Consider the following 22,431-nt stretch of genomic DNA (forward strand, 5'->3'; position numbering starts at 1 on the left):
AAAGGTGTCGACTCCATTCATTACACCTTGCAAAGAATTTCCAAAAACAGGTGCGAATATGGAAGATGCCGCACAGGAGGGTGAAACGGAAACAAATACAGGCCCATCACCAGCGAGATTTGAAGGGGGAGCTAGGGAGGGGAGGGGAGAGGCAATGCCCCCACCTTAATTTTTTTCAGTAATTTATGATTAGGATAAAAACATCCCGTATTTAAACGTGAGTAACAATAATGAACGTAAACTGTATTTGTGATTTCACGTACACTGTAACTACACTAACAAATGGGAATTTTAGAAGTCAGACCTAGCTACACTTTATTAATATTATGCCCTTGCTCCCCCTCCCCCCCAAATAGAGAAGTCATACTATGCCTATGAGGCTCATCAATTGCAAAAAAGACAAAATAAATGTAGAAAGAGAAGTGTCAAGAAATATGCACCAACAACTTGGAGAATGACAAAAGAGCAGGAAAATACAAACATGACCGAAAGTCTAACAGCGGCGTAACCATAGTACTCTACTTGCTGCAATGTACAGCTGTCCATGTGTAAAAACACATGACAGGTTTGACCGCTTCGACAACAGGTTTGACCGCTTTGACAACATGTTCGACCACTTCGACAACATGTTCGACCACTTCGACAACATGTTCGGCCTGTATGGCATATAAATTAAGATGTCGGTCGGTGGAGCCAGCCATCATACGCCGTAATGAGATCATATGCCGTGATGACATCATAGACGTAATGACATCATAGACGTAATGACAGCGTGACGGACGGACACAAAACTGCAGCTACTTTAATATATAGAAGATATATTTTAACCTCCAGTAACTTTGCAGTCACTACGAAGGAATTAGTGTTGCGATTAGATTTACTATAATATTAATTATTAACGTTATTACGAAAATGATATTACAAAAAAAAAAAAACCGAGGCTAATTCCTCACTTCTGCGTTATTTGTACTGTACACCGCTTATCATTGATTCATGAATCATACACCGCTTCAATCTAGAAACTTTGCAACAACAACAAAATGTACTATATTATTAATATTAGTATTAATGCTATTATCATTGTTATTATTATTATTATTATTATGATTATTACGAAAACAACACACTGTAATAAGAAACCTGGGATAATTTGTGTGAAGCGGCCTGAAGGTGAGGCATGAAGGCATGAAGCCTAAGGCCTATACGTACTGTGTCGTTAGAAGACCCGTAACATCTATGCTTTCGCTATTTGATGGTTATTTTAACAATCGGTTTGTTTGTGTTTCACACTGAATGAAAAACGTTAAGGTAGAGCATGGCGATTGTGATATATGACAGGTTCGACGATATGTTCGGCCTGAACGGCAAAGGGATCAAAATGGCGGAGTGTGGAGTCGGCTGTTGTACGACGTAATGACATCAGACGTAATCACATCACCCTGTCATGTGACTAGATCCTCAGCTCTGATTGGTATACGTTTGAGGGGACATACATACATACGGACAGACAAACACTGTTCTAGACGACTTTGCCCTATGAGTTACGCCGTAAAAATAATTGGACAGAGCAGGGATAGACAAAGAAGGATCATTGGAATGGCTAATAAGAGGTCAGCTCAACTGGGACGGTGAACGAATCATAATAAATGTCCAAGATCAAGGACACGACACTAATGGATTAAAAAATATGGCGAGACTGAGCCAGACGGACAAGTGTAGATTCTGCAAGACAAACAGGAAGTACTAGTCACCTGCTCTCGGGATGCAAAAAACTATTATCAGAACAACTTTACACACAACGGCACAACAAAGTATACAAAGTGATTCATTGTCATATCTGCAAAATATTTTAACATCCCAGAACCAGAGAACTCATGGAAACACGAACCAAGGGCAATCATTGAAAATGAGGACGTCATGCTCACATACGACCTGATGATCCCATCGAGTGTGAACATAGAAAACAAAGCATTGCGTCCGGACATTGTACTCAGGAACAAAAAGGGAAATACAGCATTGATGATTGAGATATCAGTACCCAGCGACTTTGGCCTAAACAACACAGAAATCAAGAAAATGACCAAATACCAGGACCTCCAAAATGAGGTTAAGAGATCTTGGAAGCTGAAGAGCATCAAAATTGTAGCAGTGATAATTGGAGCAACATGAATGATGAAGAAGAACCTCACTGAGATTTTTAAAAACCATTCCCAGGGATATTACCACAAAGGATCTACAACTGGATGCAATCCGGGGTTCGGTGACGATCCTGAAAAGATTCCTTGGAACAAAACTTTAAAATTTGAACATCTTGGTCCATGAACTGTGATCCCTTACCGAAGAGGAGGTGGATACTTTGGGTCCTGGGAGGACTCCGTTCCACCTCCTGAAACCCGCAAATGGAGATAACAACCAACGACACACACAAACACACACACACAGACACACACACACAGACACACACACAAACACACACACAGACACACACACACACCGAAGTGACCAACATACTTGTCAAAAAAAAAAAAAATTGCCAAGTAATAAGTATTTAAATTCTTGCAATAAAAAATAGGTATTTTAAACTTGTAATTAACAATTAAGTATTTAAATTTTGTAAATAACAAATAACATTTACATCTTGCATCTACACGTTCAAAGTGACAACAATAAACACTTGGTTTTCCACTTTGGATGAAAGCAGCGTCGTTAACAAACCTGATGTCTGGAAGTTAAGTGCGACCAGCTGTGCTCCACAGGCCCAAGCAGGCAGAGGGTCATAGTTGGAGGAGTCTATGCGTTGACCCTTCGGGTAAATACGTGTCACGTTTCGCTGGTTCTGATGGAGGAACAGCCGAGCATTGGGACGACGTAGCCAACGATCCACCTTGGTTTCAGGCAGCGAGGACATCTCACGACAGGTGAGCTTAGGAGCTGAGATCAGAGGACACTGTAATTATTATCATGATAACTGTAAAGATCAAGACAAGTTAGCCAACAGACAAAATAATGCAACTCAATTAAACCAAGTTAGGTCATATGCCAAGAAAATCCATAAAGCAGTTTCCCCTCTCTATATTAAAACACACAAAGACCTTCCTTTACACAATTATGCTTTATACTTTGTGTGTGTGTGTGTGTGTGTGTGTGTGTGTGTGTGTGTGTGTGTGTGTGTGTGTGTGTGTGTGTGTGTCTGTGTGTCTGTCTGTGTGTGTGTGTCTGTGTGTGTGTGTGTCTCTGTGTCTGTGTGTGTGTGTCTGTGTGTGTTTGGTGTGTGTGTGTGTGTGTGTGTGTGTGTGTGTGCCTGGTCTGTGTGTGTGTGTATCAGTGTGTGTGTGTTTGTGTGTGTGTGTGTGTGTGTGTGTGTGTGTGTGTGTGTGTGTGTGTGTGTGTGTGTGTGTATCAGTGTGTGTGTGTTTGTGTGTGTGTGTGTCTGTGTCTGTGTCTGTGTCTGTGTCTGTGTCTGTGTCTGTGTCTGTGTGTGTGTGTGTGTGTGTGTGTGTGTGTGTGTGTGTGTGCGTGTTGCTCTTCATAACTGAGGAATGCCTTTCAGATGACCTATTTGAACCACCTGGTCAATTTGTTTGTTACAGAACCTGCTGCCAATATAGCAACCACACTCCGAGATAGCGAGCATTGTCCGCTGATGTGAAGTAGTCCGTGGGCTGAGTAGGGTTTACATGCACCCCTCTCCCCCCCCCCCCCCCCCCCCCACAACTTAACTTCCCGGGTATGTCCATGTACCCCCCACCCTAGGGGTTAGGAAAAACCATGTTAACAGAAAAAAAACTCATTCCCTCATAATTTGACCTCTGGTGACCTCATTTGCATATAACACATATCATTGTAAACAGTGTCCCAGGACAAACATTTTGAGGGGTCATATGCAACCATAGGATGACTAGGTAAAAAGTTATGGCCATTTGAATTTCGCCTACCCCTAATTTTCGGAAATCACTGACACAGGGGGGGTAACATCAAAATATGCGTGGGAGGTACCTTGGGAATGAGTTTTTTTTTCTGTTAACATGGTTTTTCCTAACCCCTAGGGTGGGGGGTACATGGACATACCCGGGAAGTTAAGTTGTGGGGGGGGGTGCATGTAAACCCTACTCAGCCCACGGACTAAAGGAACCTCCAAGAAGACTAGACAGGTTGTTACCTGCAAGTTCAGGCAGGCTTGTTTGTTTATTCACACAGCAGTTTCAACGGAAACATTTATTATTCTACGACAGTAGAAACCCTTTCGAACGACACGGAACGAGCATACAAAATTATATACATTATACAGTGGTGATATTTTGCGAAGCAATAGAAAAATATAATAGCCGGCGAAGCCGGTGTTGTCAATGAACGCGTACGTATTATGTTGAAAACCTGATTATGCCTTGGCTCGAGAATCCGAAGCGCAGTGGAGGCCGCCATCTTGCGGATGCGGAAGTATGCATAACAAATTTAAAACGTTCATTAGGAGTTTCTTTCACCCGTCATTGTTTGATTCACAATCTTATGCACCTCCAATGTATTATTAAAATACTTTAAGACCAACATCGGCCCGCACGGGCCTGGTTATCTTCAACGAAACGCGTCACCAAACACCGGACCCAATGAGAGTCGAGCATTTGCAAAAATATTTCTAAAATGAAATCACTCAATGGTGGCCACCATCGACCGGATGCAGAAGTTTGCATAAAACAATTGCGAAAGAGTTCAATAGGAGTTTGTTTCACCCGTCGTTCTTTGATTCACAATCTAATGAACCTCTAATTAGTAATTAAAATACGTTAAGACCAACCTCGTTATCTTCAACGAAAATCGTCATCAAACACCAGAACCAATGAGATTCGAGCATTTGAAAAAATATTTCTTTTAAAGCTTATTACGCGTTTCGGAGGGTGAAAACGGCGTCAAATATTCTAACATTGACGAATAATTATTTTTTAGAAATCTCGTGGCCGTCGGGGATAGTTTTTCACGGCCAGAAATATGGTTAAGCGGTTTACATATTTAGTTTAGAAATACGGATAGTTTTTCACGGCCGGAAATATCCGAAGTTGAGACGGAATTCACCGAATTAATCACTGCAAGCTAACTTCTTCTGGTGGAGGAAGCCGCAGTGCCCGGAGAGAACCAGCCCTGACAGCGACTGAAGTTAGAAGACTACACACATACTGTGAAAACGTATGTTAAGCCCAGTTAAAAATTTCTTAAAATAGGCCTTAAGCTAGCACATCATATAGTTACTTCCTTAAGCTTCTTGTGACATTTATTGTATGCAGGTATTGGGGAGGACTGTCTGCTCTTCTCTTTTACCAAGTCTTACCAGGTACGGTACCTACTACACCTACCTACTACCAACTACCTACCTACCTACTACCAACTACCTAACCTACTGATGCCATGGTGATGGGTAAAATAGTGGCAAGAGGCTTTGGCTTCGCCGGCTCATTGCGGCTTTGCAGTCGGTACTAGTAGCCGGCGAAGCCGGTGTTGTGAATGAACGCGTTGAAGGAGCTGGGGCTCCCACGTCGATCGGAAGAATGGACGCGACAAAAAGCTAGAATTCATCCGAGTTGCTTTAATGAAATCAAACACTCAGGCACACTGAAAACCCGTTTATCGGGCAGCAATATATATACCAATTATCCCGGAGCGTTTGCCCAGGCCCGGCGCCAGGGGGCGTGGCCCAGCGTCCTGGCTGCGGCCTGGCAAGTTGAGGGCGAGCCTGCCCGGGCGTCCTGGACGAGCCCGGCATGGTGATCGCTCCGCGTCCTTGATAGGTGCAAGGCGATTGTGAAACCCCAGCGGCAGCCGCTACACACGTCCCCCCAGAATCGACTTGCACCGGCAGGGTCAATTTGAGGGGGGTCCTGATGACCCGGCCGAAGCGACCCCTGGCGGGTCGTGGGAGGGGGTCCGGTGAGGTGGTGGGCGGTCGAGTGGGGGGCACCGTGGACGGGGGGCGGCCTCGCCGCGGCGGAAGGGCCACCCGTGGTGGGTGGTCGACGTCCACGTGCGCCGGCTTGAGGCGGTCCACCGCAATCCGGTCCGACCTGCCGCCGATGTCGATGACGAACAACTTGTCGTCCCGTCGCAGCACCCGGAAGGGCCCGTCGTACGGCGGCTGGAGTGGCCACCGATGTGCGTCGTGACGCACAAAAACATACTCCGCTGTGCGGAGTGCTGGGGGGATGTAGGACTGGGGGTCACCGTGGCGGGATGTCGGCACGGGGGCAAACCGTCGGGCGGCCTCCTGGAGGTCCGAGCGCTGGTGAGCTGCGGACCAGGGACTGGTAGCGTCGGGCACGAATTCGCCCGGGACGCGTAGCGCCTGGCCATAGACAAGCTCGGCGGTGGATGCCTGGAGGTCCTCCTTGGGGGCTGTGCGAAGGCCCAAAAGGACCCACGGCAGCCGGTCGGCCCAACCGCCGTCTTGAAGGCCGGCCATGAGCGCGGCCTTCATGGAGCGGTGGAATCGCTCGCACAACCCGTTTGCTTGGGGGTGGTAGGCCGTAGTACGGTGGAGCTTGACCCCCAGGTTGCGGGCGACCGCGCCCCACAGCTCGGAGGTGAACTGTGGTCCGCGGTCTGACGAGATGTCCGCCGGTGCGCCGAAGCGGGCGACCCAGGTGGCGATGAAAGCCTGCGCCACGTCGGCGGTGGTGGTGGAGACGAGGGGAACGGCCTCCGGCCACCTGGTGGTCCTGTCCACCATGGTGAGCAGGTGTGTGAACCCCCGTGACGGGGGGAGGGGGCCCACCAGATCCACGTTGACGTGGTCGAAACGTCGTTCGGGCACGGTGAAAGGTGCCAGCGGGGCCTGGGTGTGTCGGTGGACCTTGGCCCGTTGGCAGGCCGTGCAGGTGCTGGTCCAATCGCGGACGTCCCGACGAAGGCCGTGCCAGACGAAACGCGCCGACACCAGCTTCTGGGAAGCTTTCTGGCCCGGGTGGGAAAGGCCGTGGAGGGAGGCGAAGATGCGGCGTTGCCAGGTGACGGGCACGATGGGGCGAGGCTGGCCTTGGGAGACGTCGCAGAGCAGGACAGTGTCCGCGCAGGGGATGTCGGCCAGGCGGAGGCCCGTGTCCGCCGCCCGGAGGGCTTGCACCGTGGTGTCGGTGGTTTGGTCCGCCGCCATAAGCGCAAAATCCACGCCCAGGTGGACCGCGTTCGCGCTGGCCCGGGAAAGACAGTCGGCCACGGCGTTGTTTTTGCCGGCGACGTGCCGGATGTCCGTGGTAAACTCCGACACGGCGGAGAGGTGGCGCTGTTGGCGGGCCGACCATGGCTCCGTGACCTTGGCCATGGCGTAAACCAACGCCTTGTGGTCGACGAACGCCGTGAAAGGTCGGCCCTCCAGGAGGTGGCGGAAATGGCGGACGGCCAGGTGTAGACCGAGGAGCTCCCGGTCAAACGTGCTGTATTTGAGCTCGTTCGGCCGGAGCTGCCGGCTGAAAAAAGCGAGTGGCTGCCAAACCCCGTTCACCCATTGCTCATGTACGGCGCCCACCGCGTAGTCGGAGGCATCCGTGGTGAGGGCGATGGGAGCGTTGAGCACCGGGTGAGCGAGCAGTGTTGCGTCGGCGAGGGCCCGCTTTGAGCGTTGGAAGGCCGCATCCATTGCTGCGGACCAGGCGATGTCGTGCTTGGCCGGCTTGCCCCGGAGGGCTTCGTAGAGGGGCCGCATGAGTTGAGCAGCGCAGGGCACGAAGCGGTGATAAAAATTCACCATTCCCAGGAATTCCTGCAGGGCCTTTATGGTGCGGGGACGCGGGAACGTGGTGATGGCCTCGACCTTGGTTGGCAGCGGCACGGCCCCGTTCTTGGTGATGTGGTGGCCCAAAAAATCAACGGCCGTCGTGCCGAAGTGGCATTTGGCCGGGTTGACGATGAGGCCGTGCTCGCTGAGGCGCCCGAACAGTGTTCGGAGGTGGAGGAGGTGCTCGGCCCGGGACGTGCTGGCGACGAGGATGTCGTCCAGGTAAACGAAAAGGAACGGCAGGTCACGCAGCACGCCGTCCATCAAGCGCTGGAACGCCTGAGCCGCGTTCTTGAGACCAAACGGCATCCGCAAGAATTCGAATAAGCCGAACGGCGTGATGACTGCCGTTTTAGGGACGTCGGCCGCCCTGACAGGTACCTGGTGATATCCCCGTATGAGATCAATTTTCGAAAAAATGACCCGTCCCGCCAGACGGGCGGAGAAGTCTTGGATATGCGGGATCGGGTACCTGTCGGGGGTGGTAGCGTCATTGAGACGGCGGTAGTCGCCACACGGGCGCCATCCACCCCCCGGCTTTGGCATGATGTGCAGTGGCGAGGCCCACGCGCTATCGGAGCGCCGCACGATGCCGAGGTGCTCCAACGCGTCGAATTCGGCCTTCGCTACGGCGAGCTTGGCTGGGTCGAGGCGGCGGGCCCTGGCGTAGACCGGCGGGCCCGTGGTTGGTATGTGGTGCTCGATCCCATGCCGTACTGCGACGGCCGAAAACGTCGGCCGCGTGACGGCCGGGAACTCCGTGAGCAGGCGAACAAACTCGTTCGCCGCCGGGACGGTGCATGCCAGCTCGGTCGGCGCGGAGCTGCTCAATGTGCATACCAGGGAGCTGAAGGTTTCAGCGTTGATTAAACGACGCCGTTGGACGTCCACCAGCAGTCCGTGTGCGCAGAGGAAGTCGGCGCCTAGCAGAGCCATGGGCACGTTGGCGGTTACAAACGTCCAAGCAAAGCGTTGGCCGCCGAAGCAGAGGGTGACGTTGCGCGGGCCGAAGGTGCGGATAGTCGATCCGTTGGCCGCAACCAAGGAGGGGCCGCAAACCGCGGATTGCCTGTCCTGGTCGGAGGCGGGTATGACGCTCAGTTGGGCGCCGGTGTCGCACAGGAAGCACCGTCCGGACGCTTTATCCGTGATGAACAGTAAGTTGCCCGTGTGGCCGGCGCTCATGGCTGGTAATGAACGCCGGCCCGGCCGTTTCCCGGCCTGCCGAAGGTGCACGGGGGTCGGCATGTCCGGGCCTTCTGTCCGAACCTGGCATGATAGTAACACCACGCTTGGTCAGGTGGAGGCCTCGGTCGTCGTGCTGGAGGTGGTCGGCTCGGTAGAGCGGCCGCCAATTGCGTCGGCAGTTCGGCCGTCGACCGTGCCGGGTGCTCGGGCGCCATGGGTGTTGCGTCGGACGGCGGTGGGTCCCATGTCGCCGCTGCGATGCGCTGTCCTGCGGCGGAGATCTTGTCGGCTTCTCTGGCAAGGGCCCGGGGATCTGTGATCGTCGTGCTTGCCAGGGCGAGGCGTACCGGGTTAGGCAGCTGACGGAGGAACAGCTCCCGGAACAGGAATGCCGGAGAGTGCTCGCCGAGCAGTGAAAGCATGTAGTCCATTCGCTCGGAAGGGCGCGTGTCGCCGAGCTCAGGCAGTTCGAGCAGGCGCCGTGCGCGTTCCGCCGATGGGAGGGCGAAAGCATCGAGGAGCAGCTTCTTAATCGCGCCGTATTTGTCAGCGGCTGGCGGGCTTTCGAGGAGGCTCAGGGCGCGGGCCGCGGTAGCCGACCCGAGCGCAGCTACCACATGGTGGAAGCGGGTGTCGTCGGCCGTGACGCCTCGCAGGGCGAACAGGGACTCCGCCTGCGTGAACCAAACCGCCGCGTGAGCCTCCCAGAAGGTAGGCAGTTTAAGGGCGACTGCCGTGTCCATGTCGATAGGTCACCAATGAAGGAGCTGGGGCTCCCACGTCGATCGGAAGAATGGACGCGACAAAAAGCTAGAATTCATCCGAGTTGCTTTAATGAAATCAAACACTCAGGCACACTGAAAACCCGTTTATCGGGCAGCAATATATATACCAATTATCCCGGAGCGTTTGCCCAGGCCCGGCGCCAGGGGGCGTGGCCCAGCGTCCTGGCTGCGGCCTGGCAAGTTGAGGGCGAGCCTGCCCGGGCATGCCCGGGCATGCCCGGGCGTCCCGACCGAGGCCTGGCAAGTTGAGCGCGGGCCTGCCCGGGCGTCCTGGACGAGCCCGGCATGGTGATCGCTCCGCGTCCTTGATAGGTGCAAGGCGATTGTGAAAACCCAGCGGCAGCCGCTACAGCGTACGTATTATGTTGAAAAACCTGATTTTGCTGGATCCTTTGAGAATTCCAAGCTTTGACGCACCAAATCACTCAATGGAGGCCGCCATCTTGCGGATGTGGAAGTATGCATAAAAAATTGAGAAAAAGTTCAATAGGAGTTTGTTTCACCCATCTTTGTTTGATTCACAATCTTATGCACCTCTAATTTGTAATTAAAATACTTTAAGACCAACCTCGTTCCCCGGGCCCGCATGGGCCCTGGTTATCTTCAACGAAAATTGTCACCAAACACCGGAACCAATGAGATTCGAGCATTTGAAAAAATATTTCAAAAAAGCTAATTACGCGTTTCGGACGCTGAAAACGGCGTCAAATATTCTAAAATTGACGAAGAATTATTTTTTAGAAATCTCGCGACCGTAGGGGATAGTTTTTCACGGCCGGAAATATCCGAAGTTGAGACGGAATTCACCGAATTAATCAAGAAGTAAATTTTATAAATTTTAATCTCATCCAGAATGCAAATGGTGTCATTTTGAACTAGGTACGGTACCCTACTACACCTACCTACTACCAACGACCTAACCTACTGATGCCATGGTGATGGGTAAAATAGTGGCAAAGCCTCTTCGCCGGCTCATTGCGGCTTTGCAGTCGGGTACGAGTATATAACTACACAGAATAACCCACAAACAACAACAACCACAGCCACGATAACAATTGAGTGTTATAAATATCTTTTTTTGTCACGTGTTTCCCTTCATTTTACATCCTCGTTCGCATTCGTAGATAGACATGTAATATGTTTATGAGGTACAACATACCGTCTTTTGATTAGACCCATAATATAAGTGTAGCAACAGGAGGCACGCCTAGTAATAATAAACAAGCGTTACGCCTAGGTCCCCCGTCAGGGAAGTGATGTGAGTTGACAAAGTGGAAGACGCAGACAACATGCTATGATATGATATTCCGCTCACAAGGTTCAGACGTACATGGCGGCGGCCATCTTGGATTTTGACGTGGCGACCCAATTTTCAATAGCGTTCACCTTATGCCTAGATACAACCACACACCAGATTAGAAGTTGGTACTTCGCTTATTTTTCAAGATATTTTGCTCAAAATGTTCAGACATATATATGGTGGCGGCCATCTTGGATTTTGACGTGGCGACCCAATTTTCAATAGCGTTCTTCCTTGTGCCTAGATACACCCACACACCAGATTAGAAGTTGGTACGTCGCTTATTTTTCAAGATATTCAGCTCACAAGGTTCAGACATACATGGCGGCGGCCATCTTGGATTTTAACGTGGCAACCTAATTTTCAATAGGGTTCTTCCTTATGCCTAGATACACCCACACACCAGATTAGAAGTTGGTACTTCGCTTATTTTTCCAAGATATTCCACTCACAAGGTTCAGACATACATGGCGTCAGACATACATGGCGGCGGCCATCTTGGATTTTGACGTGGGTTGCACCCACACACCAAATTCGAATGCGGTCCTTCGCTTACACACGCACGCACACACGCACATACGCATGTACGCACGCACGCACGTACGGACGGACGGATGGAGGGGAAAACCATAGTCCCCCTTTTGCTCCGCGGTGCAACGGGAGACAACCAGATCCTCAGCTCTGATTGGTGGACATTTGTGAGGGACATTTACTATATAATTTATATGGAACTATGATTATATTTACTATATTATTATTATTAACGTTATTTTTATTATTATAACGAAGACGATGTTATTGTTTTAATAAAACCGAGGCTAATTTCTTACTCCAGCGATAATTAGTAATTCCTATCGAGTCATTCATTAACCATACACCACTCCTGGAATACTGAGGAATCTGAGAGGTCACGAAACTTTACGTATGTCATGGAATATGTGTAGTGATTAAAGGGTGATAACTAAAACATCATCAGTTCAGGGGTTTCAGACAAAAAAATTTTTAAAGGGTTTCCTTCAATCCATTGGGATGGCATCGTCATCACAACGGCCAGTGTGGGACCGCATCGGCATCAAGACGGGCGGTGTGGACGGCATCGGCATTACAACAGGTGGCGTGGGATGGCATCGGCATTACAACAGGTGGCGTGGGATGGCATCGGCATTGCAACAGGTGGTGTGGGACGGCATCGGCATTGCAACATGTGGTGTGGGACGGCATCGGCATTGGAACGGGCAACGTAGGATGGCATCAGCATCGCAACGGGTGACGAGGGACGGCATCGGCATTGCAACGGGTAGCATGGGACGGCATCGGCATTGCAACGGGTGGCATGGGACGGCATCGGCATTGCAACAGGTGGTGTGGGATGGCATAGTCATTGCAACGGGTGGCGTGGGACGGCATCGGCATTGCAACGGGTGGTGTGGGACGGCATTGGCATTGCAATGGGTGGCATGGGACGGCATCGGCATTGCAACAGGTGGTGTGGGACGGCATCGGCATTGCAAAGGGTGGTGTGGGACAGCATCGGCATTGCAACGGGTGGCGTGGGACAGCATCGGCATTGCAACGGGTGGCGTGGGACAGCATCGTCATTGCAACGGGTGGAGTGGGACGGCCTCGTCATTGCAACGGGTGGCGTGGGACGGCATCGGCATTGCAAAGGGTGGTGTGGGACGGCATCGGCATTGCAACGGCAGGTGGGACGGCATCGACATTGCAACTGGTGGTGTGGGGCGGCATCGTCATTGCAATGGGTGGTGTGGGACGGCATCGCCATTGCAACGGGTGGTGTGGGACGGCATCGGCATTGCAACGGGTGGTGTGGGACGGCATCGGCATTGCAACGGGTGGTGTGGGACGGCATCGGCATTGCAACGGGTGGTGTGGGACGGCATCGGCATAGCAACGGATGGCATGGGACGGCATAGTCATTGCAACGGGTGGCGTGGGACGGCATCGTCATTGCAACAGGTGGTGTGGGACGGCATCGGCATTGCAACGGGTGGTGTGGGACGGCATCGGCATTGCAACGTGTGGTGTGGGACAGCATCGGCATTGCAACGGGTGGTGTGGGACGGCATCGACATTGCAACTGGTGGTGTGGGACGGCATCGGCATTGCAATGGGTGGCGTAGGACGGCATCGGCTTTGCAACTGTTGGTGTGGGACGGCATCGTCATTGCAATGGGTGGTGTGGGATGGCATCGTCATTGCAACGGGTGGTGTGGGACGGCATCGGCATTGCAATGAGTGGCGTGCGACGGCATCGGCATTGCAATTGATGGCGTAGGATGGCATCGGCTTTGCAACTGGTGGTGTGCGACGGCATCGTCATTGCAATGGGTGGTGTGGGATGGCATCGTCATTGCAACTGGTGGTGTGGGACGGCATCGTCATTGCAATGGGTGGTGTGGGACGGCATCGGCTTTGCAACTGGTGGTGTGGGACGGCACCGGCATTGCAACTGGTGGTGTGGGACGGCATCGGCATTGCAACTGGTGGTGTGGGACGGCATCGGCATTGCAACTGGTGGTGTGGGACGGCATCGTCATTGCAACTGATGGCGCGGGATGGCATCGGCATTGCAACTGGTGGTGTAGGATGGCATCGGCATTGCAACTGGTGGTGTGGGACGGCATCGGCATTGCAACTGGTGGTGTGGGACGGCATCGTCATTGCAACTGATGGCGCGGGATGGCATCGGCATTGCAACTGGTGGTGTAGGATGGCATCGGCATTGCAACTGGTGGTGTGGGATGGCATCGTCATTGCAATGGGTGGTGTGGGACGGAATCGTCATTGCAACGGGTGGTGTGGGACGGCATCAGCATTGCAATGGGTGGCGTGGGAAGGCATCGGCATTGCAACTGATAGTGTAGGACGGCATCGGCTTTGCAACTGGTGGTGTGGGACGGCATCGTCATTGCAATGCGTGGTGTGGGACGGCATCAGCATTGTAATGGGTGGCGTGGGACGGCATCGGCACTGCAACTGATGGTGTGGGACGGCATCGTCATTGCAATGCGTGGTGTGGGACGGCATCGTCATTGCAACGGGTGGTGTGGGACGGCATCAGCATTGCAATGGGTGGCGTGGGACGGCATCGGCATTGCAACGGGTGGTGTGGGACGGCATCGGCATTGCAATGGGTGGCGTGGGACGGCATCGGCATTGCAACTGATGGTGTGGGATGGCATTGGCATTGCAACTGGTGGTGTGGGACGGCATCGGCATTGCAACTGATGGCGTAGGACGGCATCGGCATTGCAACTGGTGGTGTGGGACGGCATCGGCATTGCAACGGGTGGTGTGGGACGGCATCGTCATTACAACTGGTGGTGTGGGACGGCATCGGCATTGCAACGGGCAGCGTAGGATGGCATCGTCGTTGGCCCAGGCGTCATTCGGTGTCCAGTGTAACTGCTTGCATTTACATGTGGCCCCTCTAGTTAGAGTTCTCATCCTTCCGGGCTAGGAAACCTATTGATTTCCCTCTGTTTATTAGCTCACCTGGATTTTAGTCCGGTGAGCTTATGCGATCGAGCAGTATCCATCGGCAAGTCAGTGAGTGAGTCAGTGATTTAGTGAGTGAGTCAATGATTTCGTTAGTGAGTCAGTGATTTAGTGAGTGAGTATGTGATTTAGTGAGTGAGTATGTGATTTAGTAAGTGAGGATGTGATTTAGTGAGTGAGGATGTGATTTAGTGAGTGAGGATGTGATTTAGTGAGTGAGGATGTGATTTAGTGAGTGAGTCAGTGATTTAGTGAGTGAATCAGTGATTTAGTGAGTGAGTCAGTGATTTAGTGAGCGAGTCAGTGATTTAGTGAGTGAGTCAGTGATTTAGTGAGTGAGTCAGTGATTTAGTGAGTGAGTTAGTGAGTTAGTGAGTGAGGATGTGATTTAGTGAGCGAGTGTGTGATTTAGTGAGTGAGTCAGTGATTTAGTGAGTGATTCAGTGATTTAGTGAGTGAGTCAGTGATTTAGTGAGTGAGTCAGTGATTTAGTGAGTGAGTCAGTGATTTAGTGAGCGAGTATGTGATTTAGTGAGCGAGTCAGTGATTTAGTGAGTGAGTCAGTGATTTAGTGAGTGAGTCAGTGATTTAGTGAGTGAGTATGTGATTTAGTGAGCAAAGTGATTTAGTGAGTGAGTCAGTGATTTCGTGAGTGAGTCAGTGATTTAATGAGTGAGTCAGTGATTTAGTGAGTGAGTCAGTGATTTAATGAGTGAGGATGTAAACACTTCAGTCATTATCGCTTAATAACAAACACATGATTTTGATGAAATTTGGCCACATGTCTAACACTTGGTTACAAACACAAACACATTTGATGCAAAATAAAGGTGGATTTACCACATCAAAATGTGCGCTCATTAAAAGCAAATAAACCTGCAAGATGTAGCGGATGAAAAAAATTAATAAACGGAACAAGAACAATCGGGTTCCTCTGGTACCGGTATCCTAATAATATCCCTTCTCCCCTAGGGGGTTTTCCTCCTTGGCCAAACGCCTGTTAACGTGTATATATAGCTTATTGTGGCATTTCATGGGGGCACCCCTACCAGAAGTAAAAAATATAAACCACAAACAGGTATGATTACCTTTTTAAACACTCATGAATGCTGTTTAACACTTAACTGAAAGGGAGCAAATCCGACGTTGTTGAGGCATTATATGCTTATCGGACGCGATGCTAGATCTACTGAAATCTATATACCCCGGAGAGAATAATAACATGACCCTTCCGGCCGCTCCCATAGGAAGTGTGTGTTCTAGTATTCCAAATAACCATTCGTCATGCTCCAGAGCTCGTTGGTCATTCTTTGAAAAATCTGCTGATCCAAATTCCAATTTCATTGGACGTTTGCTTACTTTTCCCATCACCAGAATGGTATGTCGATTCGTGTTGAGAGTAATAGACCCCCAAATGGTTTGTACTTGCATCTCAGAAATTAAAGATAGGATTCTGCGTTGTACAAGTTCATACCAGTTTGTTCTCTCTCATTCAAAAGTATTATCATAAAATAATGATAATTGTTACTATAATTATTTATAATTATTTTCTTTGGAAATTAACATGGTACTTATTAATATACCATATGCTCATATAAAATGGGCTGGCAGGATGGCCTCTCACTTATAAGTTGTCTTGCCTGGGTCCGAATCCCAACCCAGCTATAAACTGTTATCCTGGTGTTTCACAGGTCGGGTGATTCATCAATGTGTGTTCCATCCCTCGAATAGACGTTAAACTGGGTGTCTCGTCTGCCAGTATCCGTTGATGGATCGTAATGATCCCACGGTGTCCTTTGTACAGAGTAAGCAAGCTATCTCCGGTACCTGGGCCATGTTCCAAATTCCTGCCCTGACTTACAGTGTCGGAGTGGTGACCTGTCCAGGATTAACCCTAGCCATAGAAAATGCTTCGGCAGAACAGACGCTCTGTTTCGAGCACGATTCATGATCTAACTGATCATATAACACAGTGCCAGGGACATAGACACGACCCTCATTCGAAAATGCGGCCTCATACCTTTTGCACAGGTAACACAAGGTCATTACCTTCAAATGGCACGGGGCGGCAGTAGATAACCAGCTCTGAGATTTCAGAAGCCACTCTCTTCCTCTTTTCCTCCTCATTTCGTCGTAAACACTTTCTCACAAACACACGAAAGACAACGAATCACTTTGTCACATTCCCAGGTAGGTGCACCAGTTCCAGACAGCTAGGCCTCCAGGACCAGTTCCGTGGTCACAGATGAAGCACCATCTTCACGATGGGCACAACAACTACAATGGGATGTTACAACTTCAAACAATGCGCTCATGACAGTTTAAGCCTATTTTGCACAAATCTAAATAATTCTCTCTCGAGGACATTTTACCAACTCGATATTATCAACGACAGCCAAGTATACAATCCTCTATTTCAATGGTAACTTTACCTTGGGGAATCAAGAGCAAATTCTAATCTGGAACTATGTATGATGTACGGTGATCAGAACACTGCAGTGAAGGTCTCAGTTGTGAGCACGAGGAGATGAATGTACAAAATGGAAGGATTAATGGTGAACAATCTAATTTACTAAGTCCTCCTGGCCAGTTCTTCTGTATTTACCAAACATTCGAAATGTTATTTGATAAGTAGGGAGGTTACAAAATTCAGGTAGCACAGTTAAATAAATAGAAATTCCACAAATACCACATTTGTTGCAAGATAATCAGGACACTTGACTTCAGCATTGCAAGAAAGTTTTTGGTATTATTTGATTATGTTCAATACAATATCACTATTAGAACTACTAGACTACAAGACCCGTCGCTTCGCTGAGAATACCAATCTTTGTGGACTTGAAAAAAAAAAGAGGAAGATTTTGTTAATGGGAAAAATAAAATGAGACTTTGTATAGATACTGCCTTGGATACTGCCCTGGATACTCGCCTGGATACTCGCCTGGATACTGGCCTGGATACTGCCCTGGATACTGGCCTGGATACTGGCCTGGATACTCGCCTGGATACTGGCCTGGATACTCGCCTGGATACTGGCCTGGATACTGCCCTGGATACTGGCCTGGATACTCGCCTGGATACTGGCCTGGATACTGCCCTGGATACTGCCCTGGATACTCGCCTGGATACTGGCCTGGATACTGCCCTGGATACTGCCCTGGATGCTGCCCTGGATGCTGCCCTGGATACTGGCCTGGATACTGGCTTGGATACTGGCCTGGATACTGGCTTGGATACTGGCCTGGAGTCTGGAAAGAGAGGCTGAGTAGGGTCGAGGATGATGTGGTTGAGCTTGAAAGTGGTTGGATGTCAATGAAAGATAGTCTGTTGGGAGCCGTTGGTGAGGTATGTGGATGGACAAAAGGACCACCGAGGCACTCGGAAACATGGTGGTGGGATGATGAAGTTGGAAAGAGGATTGACGAGAAGAGGAAGAAGTTCAAGGAGTGGCAGAAGGCGAAGGGAACGGGAGCAGAAACAGCAGAGCATGAAAGTTATAAGGCAGCCAAGAAGGCTGCAAACAAAGAGGTAGCAAAGGCGCAGGAGACATGTAGGAAAATGTTCGGAGAACGCTTGGATTCGGAAGAGGATCAGAGAGCGGTATTCAGGATTGCAAAGCAGATAGCGAAAGAGAGGTGTGATGTGATGGGGGTGAGTTGCTTGAAGGATGAAGTGGGACAAATCGTTGTGGACCCAGATGGAATTAAAGGAAGATGGAAAAGATATATGGAAATGCTGTTGAATACAGAGAATTAATGGGATGGCAACATAGAGAGTAACCCAGTTTTAGGACCGGCAGAGAAGATAACTGAGAAGGAAGTTGAGGAAGCGATAAAAGCAATGAAGAGTAGAAAAGCGAGAGGGCCGACGGGAGTTGTGGGAGATATGTTGAAGGCAGCAGGAAGTTGGGGTGTGAAGAGAATGACAGAGATCTGTAATCTGGTGGTGAAAGAAGGCCGCATTCCAGTGGCTTGGGAACTGAGTACCCTTGTCCCTCTATACAAGGGGAAAGGTGACCCTCTGGAGTGTGGCTCGTACCGAGCGATAAAGTTATTGGAGCATGGAATGAAGGTATTGGAAAGGGTGTTGGAGAGGAGGATAAGGAAGAAGGTGAAGATCGACGAAATGCAGTTTGGATTTATGCCAGGAAGAGGAACGACAGACGCATTCTTTATTGTGAGGCAGTTGCAGGAGAAGTACATGGAGAAGAGGAAGAAGTTGTTTCTTGGGTTTGTTGATCTGGAGAAAGCATTCGATAGGGTTCCATGCGAAGTATTGACATGGGCATTGAGGAAGTTAGAAGTGGAGGAATGGTTGATCAGAGTTGTGATGGCAATGTACAAAAGAGCGCGCACAGCTGTAAGGACGAAGGACGGGAACAGTGGTGAGTTTGAGGTGAAGGTGGGAGTGCATCAGGGGTCGGTACTAAGTCCACTACTATTTGTAGCTGTGATGGAGGTGCTGGCTCAGACCGTAAAGGAGGGTTTACCGTGGGAGTTGTTGTATGCAGATGATCTGGTGTTGATTGCGGAAAGTATGGATGGACTGAAGGAAAAGATGAACAAGTGGAAGGAAAGTATGGAGACAAAAGGTCTGAAGGTGAATATAGGAAAGACGAAGGTGATGGCAAGTGGTAAAGCATGTGGTGAGGTGGAAAGAACTGGGAAGTGGCCATGTGCTGTGTGCAGGAAGGGTGTCGGAGTGAACTCCACTAAGGGGTTGGACAATAAATTTGAGGGGTTAGACAACAGGATAAAAGAGGTGAAGAATGGGTTAACGGGGGTGGAAAATAGAATGGCTGCCCAGGAGAATCAGATAGAGGGGGTGAAAAATGGATTAGAGGGGTTAGAAAACAAGATGGAAAACAAATTGCGGGAAATTGGTGTCGGGAGCGGGATCGGACCCGAAGCGCGCTTAACGCGCTCAAAATTACGAGCTGCTGAAATTTGTTTTTTTTTTAAAAACCCGAACTTTGAAGTCGTGCCATGGATAGTCAAGGCGACGGGATGCCGGTGGGAGACATAGACGGGGTAGAATCGACCCAGGACCTCGGGGAAATGTATGTGGAGGAAAGGGAGGAGGAGAAAAATGGCAATGTGGTAGAGGAGGTTTCAGGCGCGCAAAATGGCGCTCTCGCGCACGTGGTTACGGCGGTGCCAAATGTCGCCGCGGCCGCGACCGTAGCAGCGCCGCCGATGGACTGGGGCCTATTCATGCTGCAAATGCGGGCCCTCATGGAAGAGAACAGGGGGCTGGGAGACCAAATGGGGGCAATGAGGGATGAAGCGAGGGGTACCGGTGAGCGGCTAGAAGCTAAATTTGAGGGGTTAGACAATAATTTTAAGTGGTTGGACCAAGCGAGAGACGTGCAAAGAGAGATGCGTCAGAGAGTTGGCAGTACACAAGCAGCGCAAAGCAGAGAGGAGGGAGAAGGAGTTCTGAGAGCAAGCATATGGAGAAGGAGTTCTGAGAGCAAGCATTGAGAGAAGGAGTTCTGAGAGCAAGCATTGAGAGAGAGTCCTGAGAGCAAGCAAGAGGAGTACCACGAGCAGTACCAGCAGCTTTAAACTCCACCAAGCAGCGTTGGCTCCACCAGGCAGCTTTAACTCGACCGGCGGAGCTCGTCCCGCGGCAGCTCGCACGACCGCAGCTTGGGCGTTGATGGCGGTGCCGACCGTGGCCGCGGAGGAACGGAGCTGCCGCTCCCGGCCCGACCGTGACCCAGTTCCAGTGGACCTTCCTCTCCCTCCAGCCATCCACCTCCTGCCATTCCTGTCATCATTCCCCGCGTGAGTCTGTCTTTGTTTGTTCTGTCCCTGGGTAATAATTAAGCCTGTATAGTTAAGCTAAGTTTCGCTGTGTCGCCTTGCCTCTTCTGTAAATTATTTTATTATCCTTCCTTCTCCTTGGTTACTTTGATCGTGTAAATAGTAGGAATAAATTTAGTAGCATTTCAAACCTTTTTGTCTTCTTCTTCTTCTTCTTCTTCTTCTTCACATCCGTGTCGCCTTTGTCTTTTCCCTATTGAATACCTGTGGCGCGATTCGGCCAACGTTCGGGAATCGGGTTAGTCGGGGTGACTGTTAGGGCCGCGGTGCCATCCGCTCGGCAAACCAACATCTTATCCGCGGTCCATAACAAACAGCCAATGTGCGCTGAGTGGGTTCATCAAAAATGTAGTGGTCTGAGAGGGTCATTAACCAGTGTGGCAGCTACATTCAAATGTAAGGTGTGCACAGAGGGAGCTGCAGATGGAGGAAATGTTGAGTTGGATCTTGGAGACGGCGTGAAGCTGGAAGGTGTGAAAACATTTTGCTATCTCGGAGACATGCTGAATGGAGAAGGTAGATCAGACTCGGCAACGGTTGCTAGAATGAGATGTGCATGGAAGAAGTTTCGGGAACTGAGTGGCGTGCTGATGAGGAGGGGAGTGTCGTTGAAGCTGAAGGGAAAGGTGGATGCTGCATGTGTGAGAAGTGTTATGATTTATGGGAGCGAGACATGGGTCATGAATGTAGAACAGCAACGAAGGCTGGAAAGCGTGGAAATGTGAATGGTTCGGTGGATGTGCGGAGTGTCGCTGAGAGAGAGGAAGACAAATGATGAATTGCGAAAGATGATGGGAATAGAGCCTGTGATTAATGCTGTGAAGAGGAACAGGTTGAGATGGTTTGGTCATGTGTTGAGGAAGGATGAAAGTGACTGGTTGAGAAGAGTGATGGAAATTAATGTAGAAGGAAGTAGAGGATGGGGAAGACCAAGAAAGACTTGGCTAAAGACAGTGGAAGAAGACATGCGGGCAAGGGGGTTAACAAGGAGAGATGCAGAAAATAGGGCAAAATGGAGAAGATCGTCATGGGGACCGCAAGGCTAACCCCCGCTCTTGCAGGGAAAATGGCCTTAAAATGCATGTTGTTGTTGTTGTTGTTGTTGTATACCGGCCTGGATACTCGCCTGGATACTGGCTTGGATACTGCCCTGGATACTGGCCTGGATACTGCCCTGGATACTGGCCTGGATACTGGCTTGGATACTGGCCTGGATACTGGCCTGGATACTGGCCTGGATACTGGCTTGGATACTGGCCTGGATACTGGCCTGGCTACTGGCTTGGATACTGGCCTGGATACAGGCCTGGATACTGGCCTGGATACTGGCCTGGATACTGGCTTGGATACTGGCCTGGATGCTCGCCTGGATATTGGCCTGGATACTGGCTTGGATACTGGCCTATCTATATACTCAGGGTGCGAGGACGTTGTGAACAAAAAAGTATTCCTGGGAGATCCTGCTCTCCGTGCAGGGATATCCAGCATCGCAAGTTGGTGTTTACAGTTTCACCATGTGTGTCCATGTACAAAAAAAAAATTGTGTCACAAACATTTCCGGCAGTTCCCTGAATCCCCCGTAGTTCGGGACACCTGAGCTCCAACACGGCTGACTCCGCACGTGAAAAAGCTGAATGTCTCAACTCTGTGTTTGCCTCTAAATCTTGTGTCCCAAACCCATCCCTCTCTGTACCCACCGTACCCAGTCGTACCCAGCTGCTCCTGGACTCTGTGTCCTTTCCTCCTGACAAGGTGGAAAAGTTTCTGTCAACCCTCGACTCGGATTCTGCAACTGGACCTGACGGCATCAGCCCACGGGTACTAAAATCCTGTTCTTCCGCTCTTTCACTCCCTCTCTCTGTTCTCTTCACCCTCTCTTTTGCTCAAGGTCATCTTCCATCTGCTTGGAAATCTGCCAACATCACCGCTTTGCACAAACAAGGTGCAAAAACAGATCCCAGCAACTACAGACCAATCAGCCTTCTCCCAATTATCAGCAAAGTCATGGAATCCATCATTGCTTCAGATATGAAATCTTTCCTCTTCTCCAATGGC

At 50.3% G+C, this 22,431-nt stretch overlaps 1 protein-coding gene across 1 annotated transcript in view; it reads right to left on the reverse strand.

The window, feature by feature from the left end:
* The window catches only part of LOC137426654 (1-phosphatidylinositol 4,5-bisphosphate phosphodiesterase gamma-1-like), a 170,900-nt gene that overhangs the window by 34,996 nt on the left and 113,473 nt on the right, over positions 1 to 22,431 (reverse strand). The window contains exons 27-28 of the mRNA XM_078779175.1: positions 16,598 to 16,688; positions 2,716 to 2,931 (exon numbers count right to left, since the gene is read on the reverse strand). Coding sequence (XP_078635301.1) covers positions 2,716 to 2,931; positions 16,598 to 16,688 — 307 coding nt within the window. The remainder of the gene's footprint in view (positions 1 to 2,715; positions 2,932 to 16,597; positions 16,689 to 22,431) is intronic.

This window comes from Myxine glutinosa, chromosome 5 (genome assembly GCF_964187855.1).
Source record: "Myxine glutinosa chromosome 5, kmMyxGlut1.1, whole genome shotgun sequence".
In the NCBI taxonomy this organism is placed as follows: Eukaryota; Metazoa; Chordata; class Myxini; order Myxiniformes; family Myxinidae; genus Myxine; species Myxine glutinosa.